Source organism: Nilaparvata lugens, chromosome 12 (assembly GCF_014356525.2).
Source record: "Nilaparvata lugens isolate BPH chromosome 12, ASM1435652v1, whole genome shotgun sequence".
Lineage (NCBI taxonomy): Eukaryota > Metazoa > Arthropoda > Insecta > Hemiptera > Delphacidae > Nilaparvata > Nilaparvata lugens.
This window is the reverse complement of record NC_052515.1, coordinates 6,413,473-6,435,314: the sequence shown is the minus strand read 5'-3', so window position 1 is coordinate 6,435,314 and position 21,842 is coordinate 6,413,473. Positions and strand designations below refer to the sequence as shown.

Below are 21,842 nucleotides of genomic sequence, written 5' to 3'. Positions count from 1 at the left end.
AACAGATCAGAATAGAATCATACATAGAATCATTTATTATTTTCGATGTATGGATGAATAATCAAAGTATTCAAGCATTTGCGAGTAGAGAGGAAGCTACTCAAACTTCATTCTAACTGGGATAACACTAAAATATTCAATAGGTTACTTATTTAATGGGTAATACATTTAAACTAGCCAAAAAGTTCATACTACTTTATTTTCACACTACTATGGAAATAAATCATAGAAATTCTCCAATCGAAAATTTGGATAAACCAGTAATAATGGTTTCCCCATCAATCCCATTCAACACACATATTTATGCAAATTCATTTGATTACGAAATGAGGCCTCCTTACCTTCACAAAGGTCGTCATATTATTATATCATTACCAGATTATTCGCAACTAATTCAAAGGATTCTGCGTGTAAATGGAGAAAGAAGCAGAAGAAAAATAATAAGAATAAGAGGTGGAAGGGGGAGTAGTGGAGAAGTGACTTATGAATATAATAATATTTTGATAATTCCCACGTTATTTCATGAACATTTCCTGATGATTCTTCCTATCAAATACAGTCAGTTCTCTTTAGACTTTTGATCTGATGCGTCTTATTTCTGTTGTGATGTATTTATTGTTAATTTATATTATTTTTCTCCCGTTCAACTATATTGGTAAGTATGGGTTCATCCTACTTTTTATATATGAGTTTCTGTATTCTCCTTCACAATGATTTCATCTCATTCATGTCATTCAAGGTGTCATTTATTTATTTATTTTATTTATTCATTTTTTGATACAATTACAAATCATATGAATATGATCGGGATAGAACAACAGGATAGATCAATCGTTGATTATTGAGTCTATCAGTATAATTATTGCCAAATTCATCATTTTTAATGTTTGATATTGATTTATGTATTGTTCATTATTAATTTATCTATTATTGAAATGTAGAGAGGCCTATTAGAGGAACAATTACTGGCAGTTGAATCTCGAGATTATGAATGCCATCTTGTCTTTTGATTTATCTTCTACCTCTCCACATAAAATTGGAAACTCAAGAGCAGAATTTGTGAGATTAACAAAGATTATGTACTTCCGCTGTTGATCTGCTTATATATTGATGCTCTCAATCCATTTGTTATATTCTATCTCAAGAAATGAAATCTATTCTTCAATTATTTGAAATTGGAAAAATTCAAAAATCCTATTGAACCCGAGTAGGTATTGAATTCACAGGATGTATGAGTATTTTTAGCCTGATTTTTAGGTCGTATTCATAAGAAAAATTTCGTCAGTAGACATTAAAAGCACTGCTGATCTTTATTTTTTGTGACTTCACCCCAAGATTTTATTTTCAATCTACTGCCCCCAACAACAAGAATTTCAAGGACATAGTCTGCGTACGAACCCTCCCCCCTGTGAGCACCCCTGTCACAGTCAATCTTATTATGATTAGAAAATAAGTTGTCTCATAGAGATAAGATAACGTTATTGCATTATTTGACTCAGGTTCCATCTACTAGCAGAGAAAACTCATACTTGTTACTAGATCGTTCTATTCCATGCTACTAGTTGATAAGAAATCTTTAAGGTATTTATTTTACCTGCTTGTAATAAATTGATAGATTGAAAAGCTATGAAGTAATCAATGAAGTATAAGTTTCTGCTCTGGCGGTAATATACTGTAATAAAGAATGTAATTCGTTTATATTAATGAATTGAATGAAATTAAAATTTGTTAATCCAAATTTGTTTTGTTTTGTCAAATTTGTTAATCCAATTTTTTATTTCTTCTTTTGTCTCCATCCTACTTGATTGTTGATATTAATTACAATGAATTGTGTTGTTCTCTTACACTTTTACAACAGAACTCACGATTTTGTTGCTTGTCGGACGCGTTTCGTGACACTGAGCCACATCCTCAGCGTACAAGGAGTAGCTAGATACTGAATTTTTTTGTAAGTTTGGTATTTTAAGTTATGTTAGGTATGTTACGTAATGACTGCCCCTGCTTTCATGTGGGGAGAACCCAGGAATAGTATAATTTATAGCATAATATGCTATAATATATTAATTTATGCTGTTGAGTCTATGCCCTTTTTTCATGATGTGTGAGATGTCCAGATCATTTTCAATATTAGTAGGTGTGATTGGTGTTGAGGTCTGAGGAGGTGGTCAGCATAGTGTGATTGGGTGCCGTGAGGATGGATTATTGCACGGATGTGTTTTTTAAATCTTGTGGTAAATGATCGGCCGGTTCTCCCCATATACTAATATGAAATTTACAAACACAATAAAGCACAATACACTAATATCCTAAATAGCCAACTCCAATACCAACCCACACCCTATTTGATGTTCAGTGCAACGAAATGCGTCCGACAACCAACAAAATCCCGACTAACCAGACTACTGTTGTGAAAGTGGAAGATAAAAAACAATTTATTATAACAAGATTTTGAATTTGGATTCAGAATGCCACCGCAGTGATACATTCCGAGGACGTCTGGAGCAGATCCCAGAGCGCCTTGTGCCCCTGACCAGGGGTCTGTGGGGCGAAGGCGGGATTCCAAAATGGCTGACCGATATCTATGCCCCTGTTTATGCGACTTCTGACTCGTTGTGTCAACGCGAGAGCGAAATCTACAAAGAGGCACTGCAAAACTTCAGTCTATGGGCTTTCCAGAGTGAGTGTTTAAGGTTCTTTGCATTTCACTAGATTAACACCATAGTATTTCAAAATTACACTATTGACACTGTATCATTCATATTCCAGAATCATCATCATTATTTCAATAATCAACATTGGTTTGCTATCCTTGTCTTTTATTAGACAAAGCAGATAGCTCTACCCTCTCCCTACTACATACAGTTGCCAAATTGCCAGGAGCGTTTGTAAGCTATAATATAGTAATAATAGTTCTCGTTTAATAATAATAATGGGTATAATAGTTGTTCATGAAGTTTGTAGGATATTTGTATATAATGAACTATCAGAATATTTCATATCAAAAATGTCTTATCAAACCATACAAGAGTATAGAAATAATTAGACTAGGAATGGCATGATAAAATTTGTCACTAAGGAGAATTGATATGAATTCTATAATTATCAATTACTGTATTATCATGCCATTCCTAATCTAATTATTATTGTAACTGTGTGGTTGTAATTTAATCATGAAACAAGAAAGAGTATAGAAATTAAGTCATCAAGGACATTGAATATTCGAGATAGAATTGACAAGGTTCAACAATATCTAATCAAATCATAGGCCCATGTACTGCAGGGTAGCCCACCAATCGAAGGCCAAGATGGACACAAACGACACCCATCACCCCCCACACTACTTGATTCCTCCCAAAACATGAGGTAGTCCTCCTAACCTCGTCAAACATGAGGCAGCCTTGCTAAAAGGTCGTCAGTTGCTATTCCAAACACTGCTGACCTTTTTTGGAACCCCCCTCCCCCATCACAAAACAAATGACAATGCTTCCTATTTAATCCAAAACCAATAAAGTTTGGAATCTAGGCATTTAATTCTTTTTCAGCTAATTGGAGACATTCCATTGTCTGCGTCTTTCAATTCTTTCAATATTCTCTGTTCAAATATATTGTGAAATATATTATTTCGAGGAAATATTATTTGTCAACTAGTGGGAGACAGTCCAGATTCTGCTTCTTTCAATTATTTTAATATACTCTAATCAACTAAATTGTCAACCTTTATCTAGAACAATATTTGCGGAAAATATAATTTGTTAACTAGTGGGAGACAGTCTATTTTCTGTTTCTTACAATTCTTCTAATATTCTCTGTTCAACTAAATTGTAAACCATTATTCCGGAAAATATTCTCTGTTAACTAGTGGGATTTATTCAATACTTCTAATATTCTCAGTTTAACTAAATAGTCAACCTTTATTCAGGAAAATATTTCCATCTTGGGTTTCATATACTGAGTATCTTGAGAGAACTTGTCATCCGCAAATACAATTCTGATATTTGCATTTGACAAGTACAAGGCTCCACTAGCCCATTCCAATTTATTCCTATGGTCTGCCAACCAGTGGTGTCTATCTGATATCACTTATCTCATGTAAGCGGCGGCGCCCTAGCTAGAGCAGTTGCCGAGAGCGCTATGCTAATTCCTTGGCGAATTGTGCATAGAACAGCAGATCTAGAGTTGAGAGCCGTAGAGCAATGAGCTTTTGAGCACAGAGGAAGCGCTGTTTTAATTACCATCTTATTTGCATACGAGAGAATCGAGACATTCGCTGTTCTTCTCTTCTCCTCTCTTCACAATCGTCTTCTCTCTTTGTTGTTTGTATTTACCATTCTTCCTCAATTCTGATTCCTATTTCGGTCTTCTCTGTATTAATTTCAATAGCTTGTGTCGTATACTCCAATTTGTTTTCCGATCTCCTTTCAGCCAGAGTGATCTTATTTGAACTCTTGAATTCTCCAGCTTCTTCTTTTTGTTCTTATTCTTCTTCTAGTAAATGTTCTTGTTATAGTTGTTGTTTTTTCTCTTTCTTCTCCTTCTTCTTCTTCTTCTTCTTCTTCTTCTTTTTCTTCTTCTTCTTCTTCTTCTTCTTGTTCTTCTCATTAGTCTTTTTCTTCCCCTTTGTCTTCTCTAGTTCATTTCACGTATCATTTCCTTGTATTCTCATCATTATAATCCAGTTCTCTTCCTCAAGTCACTTCCCCATTAATTTTGCAATACTCGCCTCATTTGTTTTTGATCTTGTTCTACTGCAATATGTTTCTATTTACATCCCTCTGTTCTATAAAATCTCATTCATATCATCTCTTCTTCTGTGTCGTATCCCATGAGCCCTCCCCTATTAATTTTTTAATTGTCTTCTTCCCGTTCTCCACTTTGTCTCTTGCTCTTGATCTTGCTTAGTAGGAACATTCTGGATACATTCAATTTTGTTGTATGTTCTACAACTCTTTTTGTCTTGGTTTCATTATTTCTACTTGTTCATCCAATTTACTCGTGTTGCAGTTAATTCTCCATTGAGATCGTTTCAGTTGAATAGCTGTTCGTCTGGATCATACTTCTGCCTCCCAAGAATGCATCTTCATAATTGAATCTAATTTAGATACCGACGTTATATCCTGCAGTGTCATATCTATGAATTCAGAAATTGAATTTGTAGAGTAAACGAAGATTCTCTCATCTATTTTTAGTAGAATGGGATGACTTTCCTATTCAGAGACGTGGTGAGATTGAGTCTCAGCTATATTGAGTAGAATCTAATGACTTTTTCATCTGATGGCATTGTGGAGTTGAAGAATCTTACATACAATGAACCAGGGGAAGTGGAATAGATTATTAGTGGTGTATTTGGGGTACATTGCTACTACAGTAACTATACAACCATTATTGTCTTATAGTTACTTTAATATTGCTACTAACTAGAAACTCCCTTGATATCTAGTATATGATTATAACAGATAAAATTTTCTACTTCCTTTTCACGTTCTGTTTGTTGAATGTATCTTACTTTTTCTCTCTAAGCCTCATAAATCCATAAATATCAATCACATTATTTCTAATTAATTAAATTATCATTATCATCATTTGATATTTAAAGCATTCTCTGACCTCCTATTGAAGGGGTATAAGGACTTGTCATGTCATATTTAAAGTTAAGTCATTACACTTTTAAATTAATGAAAGCTTTGGAGGATGAGCGATTACCGTTGCAATGCTCATTGAACTTATTTATAATAGAAACAACATTTGATTAGCTATTTTTATAATGCACTTTTGAATTTTTTTAAATTCTATAATTTTCTACGCTATAAAATATATTGGTATTATGTTATCAATCACATTATTTAATTTTTATGTTGCCAGTGTTCGATTCTTCATCCAAGCTGCAGTCTGGTATCCTGTATGCACATTTCAAAGACTTGGGCAGCTTTGACGAGTGCATAGATGTGGATGCAATCAGCCCTTTCAAGGTGCAACAGTGCTTGGTGGAGCTGAGAGGCATTGTCAAGTATCCTAAGGTTCCTGGTGATCTGGTAAGCAGAAAGCATCATAGGCTTGATTGATATAAAGTGGAATCACTGTTATACAGTTTCACTTTAACTACTCAATCGGTTGTTGGGGACACAATTTTCCAAGATATTATTTCTTGAACTTTGATCAAATGTCCGATCAAATAGATTTCGGACTTCTTCAGTATCTACTGAAAGTTTGGTAAACTTCTGTTCAACTCATCATTAGCCCAGTCGCCTGAAATCCTATTAATTTCAATCTTGGTTAAATGCGTCTGAGAAGAAACCAGTCAGAGAAGAATTCTCCTTTACGAGAATTCCTTCTCTGATTTGTTTCCTCAGCATCTGATCATGATTGAAATTAAACAGGCTTCTTCGTTCTTCGCAACTGGGCCAAATGGAGTCGATAGCACATTGCTCGCTTGCTATTGGATAAAATCGTATCCTCCCAGATAATGACGGCCGCATCACTCGTCAGCCAATTAGAAGGCATTTCAAGGATAAAGAGTTGAAATTAAATAATAGTCGCGGTCGCTTGCATGGGATTAGTGCAAACTGTTTGACAGAGAAACCAATAGAATCTGGAGGGAGGAGGAGGAGGAATCATTAACCAATAATCAATATTATTGACTCCCATATGTCGGATTAGTAGATATTATCTATACTCTATTAGTAGATATTATTCTACTCTGTTCCAGTTTATGGTATTCACATTTTGTGATACATTTTTGAATTCATTCCTAATATCACAATGAATGTATTATGAGAAACGTTACAATAAGGATCAGTAGCTGATAACAAGAATTTCTACATGCATATTTGATTCACTGTTATCTGTCAACATCGGTTTTGAATCATTTTAATGAAAGGAGTGCTGACAATTTGTAGTGAATCCCACTGAACCTTTTCTCACTGAGGCTTTCGACACAGTTGAACACAGCACCTTGTTGAATAAGCTTCATGCTGCTGGTGTCCGTGGTGTTACCAACATGTGGTTAAAATCATACTTGATGGATAGAAAGCAGTATGTGTCTATTTCGGGTTGTGATAGTGAGCTGACAACAGTTAAATACGGCGTTCCACAAGGATCCGTTTTGGGCCCTATATTGTTTTTAGTCTACATAAATGATTTGTTTTCCCACACATTTTTTGGATCAATTACATCTTTTGCCGATGACACAGCCCTAGCGTATTCTGCTAAAAATGAAGAAGAACTGCATGAAATGATGCAGCTGGATTTGTTTGATTTGCGATGCTGGTTCAACTGTAACAAACTAGCACTAAATGCGAGCAAGACTTCCTATATAAACTTTTCATTATCATCACCATTTAGTTTCACTGATCCTGTCAGGTATCATCAGGTCGGTTGCAGATCTGTGAGTTGTGACTGTGAGGTAATTCAACAATCTGACTCTATCAAATATCTTGGGCTAATATTGGATCAAAGTCTAAATTGGGATTTGCATGTGAATAAAGTAAAAGGGTACCTCTTATACTTGGTTAGGACTTTCTATCAACTGCGTCAATTCTTCCCTGTAAATATTCTTCGTGTGATGTATTTCTCTTTCTTCAATAGTAGGCTGGAATACGGAATCTCATGTTATGCATCTACCTTCATGTCTCATTTTAAAAATCTTATAGTCCTACAAAAATCAATTGTTAGAATAATGTTTGGAGCTAATAGACGAACGCATACTTTCCCAATATTCAGGTTTTTTGGAATTCTATCTTTCAGATACATGTATGTACTGAAAGTTTTATCTTTGTTTTATAAAATGAGTAGGGATAGGAATCAAATGGGGAATCTTGAACAAAATCAGCAGATAACTGGGCAAACTACAAGGATGCTAATCAGACTCCCCAAACCAAACAGCACTACCTTCCAGAGATGCTTTTTATTCCTTGGACCTAAATTCTTCAATATTCTCCCAGATGAGATTAGAAAGCTACAGAATCTCAAGAAATTCCTAAAACAAACGAAGAGTTGGCTATGGCTTCATTCACCATTAGAAGTAGAAGACTTATTCAAAGTAGTAAGCTGAGAAACACATGGTGCTAATATCTAATCCATTATTGAATATGAATTTCAGTGTAGTATGGTCTTTTTACTGTAGTTACTTCTGTATCCTTTAAAGTTTAACCTTTGCTTTGAGCTTTGATCTGCAAACATTGTTTTATTTATCGCTGTTATGTCTTATCTTTTATTTTTCATTTTTTTCCCCTCTCTTGTCATGAATTATGTTGAAAAAAATTATACTGGTGATTCTTCCTCCCATTTTTTCGCAGTTTTAACTACATTTCATAATATAAGTATATTTAAAGAGAGGAAATGCTACAATCAATCAATAAAATTACTTGATGATGGTGATTGAATGTGTGTGTGTTTGTGTGTGTGTAGGCTTTTTTCTCCTCCTATATCCGATTAAACCTCAACTCCTGCTCACGGACAAGTGCTTCATGAAGCACTTTGTGAGCAGTTATTGTTCACATTAATATTATATTATATATTATTATATTATATACTATTACTTACAATCTATTATTAAATTTTAGATGGATTATTGTTGTATTTGTCAAGCTAGACTCTATTTGGTTTCTGTATATGTATTTATGAGTGTGAATAAATTTGAATTTGAAATTTGAAATTTGAATTTGAAATTTATTCAGATAATTTTCAGATAATATTCAGATAAAATTCCGATAATATTGAGATAATTTCATCGCATTCTCTAATACGACTTTGTGATGACTTTCTAAATTTAACTACCTTCACGAAATATTATAACTCAACTATGCCTTATGACCTGAATCACTCCTTTGAAGTATAACTTAATCGCGGCTTCCAATTCTTTGGTGTAATTCGCAGGATGAGAATAATTTTTGTATTATTTTAATGATTATTTTCAGGATGACGTCGAAACCATAGTGGGAGGTTTACCCCTACTGAAACCTCACCTAGGATTGGCAATGTGTGTCCCTGCATCTTGTAACCGATCTGAACTTCTAGACCACTATAACGAGGTTTTCTCACATCTAAATCTGACTCCCATAATAAACCAGTACAGCTGTTCAACAAAGGATCCTGCTCCTTTCTATTTCTTCGACTGGGTTATGGGGTAAAGTTTTGATACTTGTATTACATTTTCATAATCATTTCTCTTTTTGAGCATTATTTGAATGTTGATATTGGATGTCACTTTTTGATATTGAATGTTTAATTTCCTAGCAACTGGAAGCAGGTACCTTACCTATCAGATTGTAGGTTGATTGATGTAGAATGAATGATTGGGATCGCTCAATGATACATTCAATCAAATTAAGATACGAGAGTCAACTCGTATTAATTTATAAGTGTAATATTAGTTAATTTATTTCGTAGTAATTTATTAGTGTAGTTGAGAAGTTGATATTGTGGTAATTATTCATATTGAATAAAACTACTAAGAAATTGTCAAAACCACAGATTTGCGGTTTCTGTGGCTTTGAAAATTTCTTAGTATTTTCCTATCTTATAAGATTCCTCAGTATTTCTCTATATCTAATAAGATACGAGTAATTTCAAGTTGATATCGATATTTTTACTGAGGTTATTATCATAGAGAAAAAATAGCGTAAGTAGATATCCCATGGTATAGGCATTTATGTCGCAACTTTTATTGTTATCTCAAGTCGATTACTATCGATTATTGTAGATTTTTACTGTTTTGGCCGTGTGAGAGTGTATGAATGGCACAATATGAGAGACTAACAGCGTCACACACCTTTTTGGGAAAGAAATACGTGAATATCGGCTTGAGATAACAGTAAAAGTTGCGACATAAACGCCCTATACCATGGGATATCTACTTAAGCTATTGTTTCTCTATGTTATTAGTTATTATGTTCTTACAGCTTCTCCATTATATTTATTCCAATATAATTCATCCAATCTCAATCATCTTGATAAAACATCACTAATAATCCTTCTCAATCATTAAAAAAATTCTTCACGTGTTTCTATTTACCAAAATATTTTGTTTGATCATTTTTTTTTTTGTATCTTGTACAATATTCAATTCATTTGGAGTAATAAGTGACATAATTTGTCCAACAGGTTTGTGTGTGGTGGAGTATTCCTGCTTGTCATAATGACAAGCGTCTTTGATATTGCTGGATCTAGGCGATTGAAACAGAAAGGTAAGATCAAAAGTATCAGACTTAAAAAAAGATAAAAATAGATGCAAACAAGAAATCCACGTTAAGCACATTATTTCTATTACTAGTTACCAATGGTCAATATTTTCAAACTCATGTATTCTTCCCTTCTTTCTTTTCTCTCTTATTTGTCATATTATGGTACTGCATCCTTAATGATACTTGACACTTGATACCTGAATTAATATTTTATTATTTTGATTGTATGTATTATAGTATTAGGATTAGTATTAGTACTGACAAGTTATCTGTCAAATGGGATTATTCCCAAAGTTGATATAATGTAATGACTATTAATAAAAAATTAATATGCATTACCAATTATCATTTTCTACTCTTTTTTTTCAAATCATTATTTTTTTCGACCTGGATCCATTATGGATTTTCCCGTCATTGGTATAGCTGTGTTCTTGTCGTTGTTGTCAAATTCAAATTTATCCTTCACCTTTGTATTTATATAGACAAAATAATATTATTATTCCGATATCATCCAGCAGGACAGGATAATCCGAATTAGAATAAGTGTTTCCTGTGCAGGTGGAAGATTCTGGAAGCTTCTGGAGTGTTTTTCGACGAGACGTACCCTGTGTCACATAGTGAGCAAGAAAGACCCCAACAAACCACTCGCCTCTCTGAGGGGTCTGCGCTTCCTCTGCGTGCTCTGGATTGTCTATTCTCACAACTACGCATGCGTGGCATTCCAGCCAACACTCAACTGGATACATATCTATAATGTAAGTTGACGTATTATATTCGAATTAAAATTTTATTATTTTAAAACTAATCTCATGTTTATAATAACATATTATCACAAATCATTGAAAGAATAAGACGTTGATGCTGTCAATACCACTTTAATCATCATCAACATCAACCTCTTATTCTTTCAATTATGGAGAAATACCACAAATCATTTTATAACATGTCATCAAACTCAATAATTGTAAACACATGAAAATTCCTCGTAGTATTATTAAGTGTCGAAATAAATCATAATTTATGTGATTCAAATATATATTAGTATACAATATTATTGTTGACCGGACGCTCTGGTTCGACATCATCGGAGATAAATGATTAAAGAACATCGTTACCAACTATAGAATAGAAACCTGAAGATTTGCGCCTCCACGTTGGTGCGGCTGGATAACACACACTTCCATGAAGGGTACGGAGTGAGTCAACTGAAACGGAACAATCAAGGGTGGTGACTAGGGATGTCAATCCCGGGATCCCGGTTCATTTTTGATACCTAACAATCCCGGGATTTTTTAGCGTCAATCCCGGGATTTTCGGGATTAGAAAACCTGAAATTGTGAATCGTATTTTTTCAAAAACAATTTAATATAGAATTTATCTACGGAACTAATTTATTGTTGCAAGTGGTTGACTAATTTATTCTACTCGCACAGTCTACAGTTGCATTTACAGTACATAATATACTTTACTCTGTTCTGGCTAGATAGATTTCGCATTATCGGTTTACATCATTCTCAGAATGATTGTTGATCGGTTGTTAAGTCTCTATGTTTGTTTATGTTTACACAGCACGACAATAATTACCAGTCTAGACGGCGCAATATTTGCAATATTGCTGATATAATTTCCTTGAAATGCACTCAGAACTTTGAAAAGACTTCAGAAATCACAAATAAACACGCACCATCTAATTACTCTCTGTCTAATTAATGGATTATCTCTTCTTATTCTTTAGATGAGGAAACCTCATCTCTTCTCTTTCTCTATCATGAGTAGAATATATAGTTGAATTAAATATAGTTGGCTCTACGAAATTTCATTTAGTAATGGTTCAGCTTTTAAAAAACTTTAATCTTGAAAACATTTATAGGAATAGAATGTTTAATTTTAATATTATTTTCCTATTTCAATAATATCGTCTCCCTCTATAATGAGGCCTTTTTCATCTCCACACACTGTTACTGAACTAATAATTGGGGAGGAATAATTGGTTAAAAATGCATAAAACTGATGTTTGCCATTCAAATATATATTAGTATACAATATAAACGGACGCTCTGGTTCGACAGCATCGGAGATAAATGATTGAAGAACATCGTTACCAACTATAGAAACCTAAAGATTTGCGCCTCCACGTTGGTGCCGCTGTATAACACTCATTTCCATGAAGGGTACGGAGTGAGTCAACTGAAACGGAACAATCAAGGGTGGTGACTAGGGATGTCAATCCCGGGATCCCGGTTCATTTTTGATACCTAACAATCCCGGGATTTTTTAGCGTCAATCCCGGGATTTTCGGAATTAGAAAACCTGAAATTGTGAATCTTATTTTTTCAAAAACAATTTAATATAGAATTTATTTACGGAACTAATTTATTGTTGCAAGTGGTTGACTAATTTATTCTACTCGCACAGTCTACAGTTGCATTTACAGTACATAATATACTTTACTCTGTTCTGGCTAGATAGATTTCGCATTATCGGTTTACATCATTCTCAGAATGATTGTTGATCGGTTGTTAAGTCTCTATGTTTGTTTCTGTTTACACAGCACGACAATAATTACCAGTCTAGACGGCGCAATATTTGCAATATTGCTGATATAATTTCCTTGAAATGCACTCAGAACTTTGAAAAGACTTCAGAAATCACAAATAAACACGCACCATCTAATTACTCTCTGTCTAATTAATGGATTATCTCTTCTTATTCTTTAGATGAGGAAACCTCATCTCTTCTCTTTCTCTATCATGAGTAGAATATATAGTTGAATTAAATATAGTTGGCTCTACGAAATTTCATTTAGTAATGGTTCAGCTTTTAAAAAACTTTAATCTTGAAAACATTTATAGGAATAGAATGTTTAATTTTAATATTATTTTCCTATTTCAATAATATCGTCTCCCTCTATAATGAGGCCTTTTTCATCTCCACACACTGTTACTGAACTAATAATTGGGGAGGAATAATTGGTTAAAAATGCATAAAACTGATGTTTGCCATTCCCGGGATCCCGGGATAGATATTGGATAATCCCGTGATACCGGGATTGAAAATCAGTCCCAGGATTGACATCCCTAGTGGAGACAGAGCTCGTGAGTCGTGATAAGGCAAGCTGTCTAGGGAAAAGTAACTCTAAACAAGTTCCTGGTCCTCCAGGACAAACATGCAAACATCAGCTCACGTGAAAAAGACTGAGCTGATGTTTGAAAGCACTAGCCTTTACTGTTTACATGTATTTCGTAGTTCCTCAAGATACTTCCATTATTTTCCGTCTCACTAATTGAATACTTTATACCCATTGTGGTCACCATACTCTGCATAAGAGAAAATAAATTTTTGTATGTAAAAATGAAAAACTGACAGGCATACAAAAAATTTTTTACCGTAGCTAAAATTTTAATCCACCTGTTAAAGTTACAAAGATCAATTCTAATAAATAATATTGTTATCTCTCATTTTTCTTCTCACTCTCGTATTTGCAGATGATGGAAAGCCTTTCAGGAGCGATTTTCCTGAACGGAAAATGCGCCGTCGACTTATTTCTGGTGATGAGTGGTTTACTACTGTGTTACATTTTCTTGGATATGATGGAGTCTGGCAAAAAGTTCAATCTGTGGCTGTTTTATCTACATAGAATTGTGAGGTGAGCCTCCCCATGTTCTATAAGAAAGAACCAAGAATGAACCAATTCAACATCTATCGTTGATTAAGTAATCCTTTCCAAGATCTATATTTACATAGACTAATCGTTTTTATTTTTCACAGCCAAAGAATGAGCTTCCTTGAAAGCTGCTGTGTAGCTTTGAATCGATATTTGATATTTCCTCTCTCCATATTATGGTGTCCAGTTGAGAATACTATATATTGTGTTTTACCACTTGCTCTGTAGATATCTCCCAACTTCAATAAATATTTTGTTGTTATACAGTAGAAGTAGCATTCTTTCTAAGTTCATTTTTGATCTATGGGATTCCCAGTGTAGTACGTCTGATGAATTATTTATGACATTACGAAATTACGAAAACTTCAACATCCAGATTTTTTATAGTATAATCTAATCTATATTATTGACTTTTCACAATGATATTGTTTTATCTATTGTTATTCAGAATTCTTCCGATGTACGCTGTGGTAGTATTTTTGGGCCTAACTTTCTACCCAAGATACGCGAGTGGCCCCCAGTGGAACCACCTCATCAAACGCCACGAACAAAACTGCAGAGATCACTGGTGGACCAACATGCTTTTTATCAATAACTATGTGCACACTGATAGACAGGTATATCTATCTACTTATCATACACATTCAGTATTCGTAAGGAGTCATATAATTTCAACAACATCAATGAAATAGAAGGATTGATTACTCGAGGCATAGACTAAATATTAAACATCAAGATCTAGGAGGCATATGCACCATTACCACGTTCGATGCTAAAGTACGATTACAAAGAGGTCGTTTCCTTAATATTTATTAATAAGTATCAAATTGAGAGCTTAAAATCTAATCAAAATCATAGAAAGAGCTTAAACCAACACCTGATTCATCTCTGAATGCACCATGTGAGCCTATGAAGTGCGAAATATATATCTATATATATAAAAGCGAAATAGCACTGACTCACTCACTCGCAGAACTAAAAATCTACCGGACCAAAAACGTTCAAATTTGGTAGGTATGTTCAGTTGGCCCTTTAGAGGCGCACTAAGAAATCTTTTGGAGATATTTTAACTGTAAGGGTGGTTTTTAAGGGTTTAAAGTTCTTTCAGCATGTATATTCTTCTTATTCCAATATCTTGAAATTATAATTGAAATGCCCATATCATATGTTAATATAGAACTATAATCTAGAGAGAGTACCTCTTCGAAACAGTTTTTCTGGTAACTAAATTAAGAATTTTGTCAGGTTGGCATTAAGTTGAGTTGACTTTGTTAGGTTGGCACCAAGTTGAAGATTGAAATGCATTTATCCAGGACCTCCTAAATACCAATTTATCTAATTAGCCAAAACTAGCGTTTTCTCAGCTTTTCTGCGTTTCCTCACCTTTTTCAATAATTGGTGGAAATATATTAAATTCAGTACCGTACACAGGTTCAGCTAAGGTGGAAGAATTTTGTTCGCCAAAGATACGCCGATATAGTAACAGGTGTTTTTCGAGATCAAATTGACATAATACGTTCAAATTCGGTACAGAGGTTCCGCTGAGGTCTACATGCAGGCGAGCGAAGCGAGCCCGCTGATCTCATTTTTTGACAATCCAGTCGGGGGTCCAGACTTCGGTACCGAGGTTCCGCTGAGGTCTACATGCAGGCGAGCGAAGCGAGCCCGCTGATCTCATTTTTGGACGATCCAGTCGGGGGTCCAGGGGGCGGAGCCCCCTTGCTAGACGGATATGGCGAGCGAAGCGAGCCTGACAGCTAGTTTATAATATGGATGTTATTTATCAAAATTGAAGAATTGTAATAGAATTGTTGAGTTAATCGACAGATAGTTCTGCTGAATTATGATAAATTTCATCGCCATTTGACTAATTGAGGTGATCATCTAGTTGTCATCTGAGAAGTGCAACATAATTATTTTATTTACATAAAACAAAATTTCCATATTCTTGACAATAAATAGATCTCAAAAAGTATTAAAATTATAAAACATTGGAAACCAGAAATTTCAATTCAATAGATTGCAATGGATGAAATGGACTGATGAATAAACAAGTGAATAGATAACTCAAATAATATTATGAATTAAGGAATGAATAAATGAATGATCTTCTTTTTATTGTTCCAGTGCAATCCACAAACTTGGTACCTGGCAGTTGACATGCAGCTTTACCTGCTATCACCTCTCATTCTTTTCCCGGTTTACAAATCCAGGATATTCAGGAGAGTGGGACTACCATCACTTGTGCTTATTTCTATAATAATTTCGTTTCTCATCTCGTACTCTCATCAAATACCTGCAGGATCTATCATTGCCAGGTCAGTGCATTTGCAAGATCTCAAAATGTTAATTGCAAAATCAAATTGTTCCTCCAATACCTGTGGAATAAATACCAGCGGACAGGTTTTCCTTGCTGGGAAAATGAAAAATATTTTAATAAACTTAATGATAGTATATTTAATTATCGATTCTTCTATTATTATGTATGTTTTATTGCTGCTGTTATACTTGTGATTGATTTGAAATCCAGGTCATATGCTAATCTAATTGATTGGTTGATTCAATAAGGGTTTTTTTTATTTTCAATTTAAAATTATATACTTCTTTTGTTCAAATAGCAAATAAATTGATTTCAATTTTTTTGGAAATGTTTATTCAGAAGAAATATTTTAATGAATCCTATAGTGATGATAGTTTGCTTGACAGAGATCTGGACATTTCACTGATCTCCTATGACGAAAAAATGTTGAGAAATTCTATTCAAGTACACTATTGTATTCGGTTTTAATGCTTTAGTTGGTAGTATCCTTGAGACTAATGCATTTTTTTCACAGTGATAGTCTATATCTTATAATGAGCTTTGCTAATACTTTCTGATTCCAATATTTTTTTTCAGAGATTTGCAGACCATGGAGTCATACTCTACGGAGTACATAACCACACATACAAGGTTTGGTTCATGGGTGATTGGTATTGGACTTGGATATTTACTATACCAAGCCAAAAATACAAAAATCAAACTATCAAAAGTGAGTTCACTATAAAAAAATTACACAATACTTTTTTAAGGTTATTCTCCTTCATGGATATACAGTTTCCGTGATTTATCATAATATATCGATAAATTATCCCACTATTTTACTAAAAATTCTATAATATTATATCATTTAGACTGGCTGATGAAACCTGGAAATCTTCTGGTAACTCAACAGAAAAAATCTTCTGATCTTTATAAAACATTGGCAAAAACGTATAAAGCAGCGAACAGACACACGCACTGCTCCGCAAACGAACGTGAAGCGAGCAGTTCACAAGATGATCGCAGGTCGCTCAAGAACAGAACGCGAACAGAGCGCGAACTTAATGCCAATAGCTGCTCATGCGCGTACCGATAGGCATCTTTAGAGCTACTGAATGCTTAGCCTTAAAGGAAGTAGATATACTAGGAAGTAAATTACTTATTTAAACTGTGGTTTAGCTGTTTAGCTACTGAAGTCAACAATAAGACAAGCGCGCGATAATCTTGTGAACATATTGCGAACCTCTAACGTTCCGTTCATGTTCGGCACGTGTTCGTAGCGCGTAAATCTGTACGCACCTTTAAAGGCAAATGCTTTAACGATGTCTCCCTGAATGTAAACATCTGAATGTCTATATGTAATGACAGAGTAGAGGAGAAGAATTAAAATTATTCATTTTATTGAGCCAAAAAACGATTAACATACAAATAATAGCAAATAACTATGGTAATAAGAACACATTTATAACACAACAGCAACACAGAGCTCAAGTGCTATCATTAAATATAACACAACAGTAACACAGAACTCAAGTGCTATAATTAAATATAACACAACAGTAACACAGAACTCAAGTGCTATCATTAAATATAACACAACAGCAACACAGAGCCCAAGTGCTATCATTAAATATAACACAACAGTAACACAGAGCCCAAGTGCTATAATTAAATATAACACAACAGTAACACAGAACTCAAGTGCTATAATTAAATATAACACAACAGTAACACAGAACTCAAGTGCTATAATTAAATATAACACAACAGTAACACAGAACTCAAGTGCTATAATTAAATATAACACAACAGTAACACAGAACTCAAGTGCTATCATTAAATATAACACAACAGCAACACAGAGCCCAAGTGCTATCATTAAATATAACACAACAGCAACACAGAGCCCAAGTGCTATCATTAAATATAACACAACAGTAACACAGAGCCCAAGTGCTATAATTAAATATAACACAACAGTAACACAGAACTCAAGTGCTATAATTAAATATAACACAACAGTAACACAGAACTCAAGTGCTATAATTAAATATAACACAACAGTAACACAGAACTCAAGTGCTATAATTAAATATAACACAACAGTAACACAGAGCCCAAGTGCTATAATTAAATATAACACAACAGTAACACAGAACTCAAGTGCTATCATTAAATATAACACAACAGCAACACAGAACTCAAGTTCTATCATTAAATATAACACAACAGCAACACAGAACTCAAGTGCTATCATTAAAATATTCATCTACACTATAATAAGTCTTATTCACTAGGTATGCATATAGTTCTCACTTAAAATTCATTGATGGGATATACAAACATTTTAGTAATTTTTAAACAGTCTCAAACCAATATTACACTAGGACTTTTGTCAGAGAATCTTAATCTGTGGTGATTAATAATTGGGTCCCCATTGCCACGAGTAGAATAATCATGGACATCACAATTACTTTTTAATGAATTGGAGAACCATTTATTAATCACCACAGATTAAGATTGAGATCACCACAGATTGAGATCGGAACAGCTTTCCGATAAAAAAAACTAAGATATCGTTTCAATAAGTTGGTAGAATATTCTTGGTTTTTATGGTGGTTAACATATTCATATGGAACTCAAAAATTCAATAATGACTCAAATTCTGATACAAATGGGGTGTACAAACATTTTGGTAACTTTTGAAACAGTCTCAAACCAATTAGGATTACACTAGGACTTTTGTCAGAAAATCTTAATATGTGGTGATTTATAAATGGGTCCCCATTGCCACGAGTAGAATAACCATGGACATCACAATTCCTTTCTAATGAATTGGAGACCCATTCATTAATCACCACAGATTAAGATTCTCTGACAAAAGTCCTAGTGTAATTCTAATTGGTTTGAGACTGTTTAAAAAGTTAACAAAATGTTTGTATACTCAATCTGTATCAGAATTTGAGTCATTATTGAATTTTTAAATTTCAGATGAATATGTTAACCACCACAAAAACCAAAAATATTCTACTAACTTATTGAAATGATATCAATGTTTTATCGGAATGCTGTTCATACTCATCATTATGAAGCTATTTATCCATTCATTTATATTTTTATCTATGTTTTGTTTTCCCAGTTATTCAGCTGATTGATTTACTTCATTTGTCATCAATTCCTTGTTTGCACTTTTCATTGAAATGGTACCTGTTTTTTGGCAGTTGACAGTGGCCTGTTGTTGGCTATTCTCTGCTGTTGTCTGCACGACAATCCTGTTTGGAATCACCTATTTCAATCAGCCCGAACGAGAGTACAATCGCGTACAATCTGCCATCTACACCAGCCTGCATAGCACTCTCTGGTCTCTGGCCACTGGTTGGATGATATTCGCTTGCGAGACTGGATATGCTGGTAAAAACTGAAAATTATTTGTCCATTGATAGATACTGAATAAAAATATTCTAAGCTAGCAGGAAACCCGTGCTCCGCAAGGGTCTAATAAGAAACTTGACAAACTGAAAACTTGACCCACTGGAATCTTAAAGAATTGGAAATAGGCCAATAACCATCCTCGGTGAATTAGGAATAATATATAGGAAACATTTCAAGTTAATCAGTCCAGTAGTTCAAACATGATGATGCGTCGTTCGTGAATCTTCTATCCCGTACGTGTGTATACGCCAGTTCTTTACTTCATTATATCATAGATTATTACTAACACACACTCGTTATCATTAGAATCATAGTAGAACAAAGAAACAATATAAATAAACGATAATACTGTAAGTGTGAGAACAGAACGGGTATGTTGAATTCAGCTCACTATCGATCTTCCAGATATAGTGGTGGAAGCGAGAAAATTCCTCAGAAATAATTGAAAATGTTTTTTCAATTGTCAAAAAAAGTGGCCGGAAGTTCGTATTTTGGTCTCAAAGGAATCAGTTACTGTAGAGGAGTGGCTGCATGGTATGCATTGTGTACCAAATTGTATGCTAAAGGCTGGCAATTTACAAGATTATTATTCGACTGAATTATTTCAAACGCAAGCAGCTGATTGCCTCTAGAAAGGCTGTAATGAAACACCGCTTGGATTATTCAAGGCGAGGTTGTCATTTTCACTATTATTATGATCATCTAGCTTGTAGTTGCTGAATTTTTCAATCGTTCTGTATTTTGAATTTGTTGATCCCAGCTAATGATAGCATATGGCGGCACACCATTCAGCCGCTATCCTTGACTTTGAAACTCCTGGAAGGTCAAAATACGTTCTTCCAAGTAAGTTTGACAATTGGAAAAATAATTTAAATTATTTCTGAGAAACTTTCTCGCTTTGACCACCTACTTATCTTCCGAAACAAAAAAGTTTCTAGCATGTCGAAAATGTCATGTTTTCTGCTCGAAATGTCTCGACATTGACGAACATAATTATTGATTGAAAAATAACTATGGGTCGGATAAAAATGATCCAGAATCCAATACAAAGAAGACAGTCTCTCGGTTGATTTGATATAAAATTATTACGTATTACGATGCTACATGGTTCTGAGAGAAGTGATATTCAAAAGAAAAACAAATCTTCGCGATGCTTTCAATTTTATCATGAAAGTAAAATTTCCTTCAACCCTGAAAATTTTTTAGCAATACTAGGATATCGGGGATGATATAAAGCATCCAATTCTGACGTTGAATTGGAAATTTGAGAAAGTTGCAATTTTACACGATTTGGCAACCCTGTAATTTCTTCGGATGGAGGGCCAAGTCTCAACTTGTTTTACACAAACTATATAATAGCTTGTTATGTATTGTCACAACCACAAACATGATCATTTTAATCACAATGAACATGAAGAATATTAAACTAGAAGTATCAAAATCTTCTTCTTCTTCTTCTCCTTCTTCTTCTTCTTCTTCTTCTTCTTCTTCTTCCTCACCATCTACCACTCCTGCTACTCCTTTTACTGCGTCTCATCGCTTCTTCTCTTTTTTGCTATTCTTCTCCTAGCTTTCTCTCTTCCACACACTCTACTTTGTCTTGTCATACTCTTGTTATTCACCTCTCACTCCACTTTCAATTTCTCATTTTCCCCTTTTTCCTCTCCACCACCTTCTCATTCAATCCCTCTCTTGTCTTCTCCCGATCACACTAGATATACAAGAAGCATCCCACATGCTATGACAGGTTTAAGCTGGAGCTTAAAGCCAAGATAGGACTGATATAGTCAGCTTTAATTTAAACTGCCAGATTTCATTATTAACGATATCGATGCTTCCCATTCGAACAATGCTGATAGTTTGAGGTGAAACTACTATTATTGGAGATGCAGTATTTTGTACTACTTGAACGGCACAGTATCTCTCATCTCTCTTACATATTGTGCTGACTTGATACTTTATAATGTCAATGTCAATTACTTGCTAGGAATATAATCCAGGTTAAGACATGACAAGGATTCAGCATATCTCAGTTCTCAGATGTGTCGCACTGCTTGCTTGCCTCACAGGAGTGAAGGATGACTTGATCCTCAACTCGAGACATCGTTAAGTGACGTCACTCTGTGCTACAATTTGAGTATAGGGTACAGCATCTCGTTGAGTCAAGCCACATGACTGAAAACGGAATAGGACAGAATACGATTTATACATTTATAATTTTATTTAGAAGAAGTTGATGAAGAGGAAGATTGAGATGAAAAACAAGGAC

At 34.3% G+C, this 21,842-nt stretch overlaps 1 protein-coding gene across 1 annotated transcript in view; it reads left to right on the top strand.

Moving 5' to 3' along the window:
* Window positions 1-548: 548 nt before the first annotated feature.
* The window catches only part of LOC111052966 (O-acyltransferase like protein-like), a 33,725-nt gene continuing 12,431 nt past the window's right edge, over window positions 549-21,842 (top strand). Inside the window, exons 1-11 of the mRNA XM_039438814.1 lie at window positions 549-655; window positions 2,465-2,677; window positions 5,860-6,029; window positions 8,913-9,121; window positions 10,099-10,181; window positions 10,737-10,933; window positions 13,664-13,824; window positions 14,291-14,459; window positions 15,970-16,160; window positions 16,739-16,871; window positions 19,363-19,552. Of these exons, the coding sequence (XP_039294748.1) occupies window positions 586-655; window positions 2,465-2,677; window positions 5,860-6,029; window positions 8,913-9,121; window positions 10,099-10,181; window positions 10,737-10,933; window positions 13,664-13,824; window positions 14,291-14,459; window positions 15,970-16,160; window positions 16,739-16,871; window positions 19,363-19,552 (1,786 nt within the window). The 5' untranslated portion in view covers window positions 549-585. The remainder of the gene's footprint in view (window positions 656-2,464; window positions 2,678-5,859; window positions 6,030-8,912; window positions 9,122-10,098; window positions 10,182-10,736; window positions 10,934-13,663; window positions 13,825-14,290; window positions 14,460-15,969; window positions 16,161-16,738; window positions 16,872-19,362; window positions 19,553-21,842) is intronic.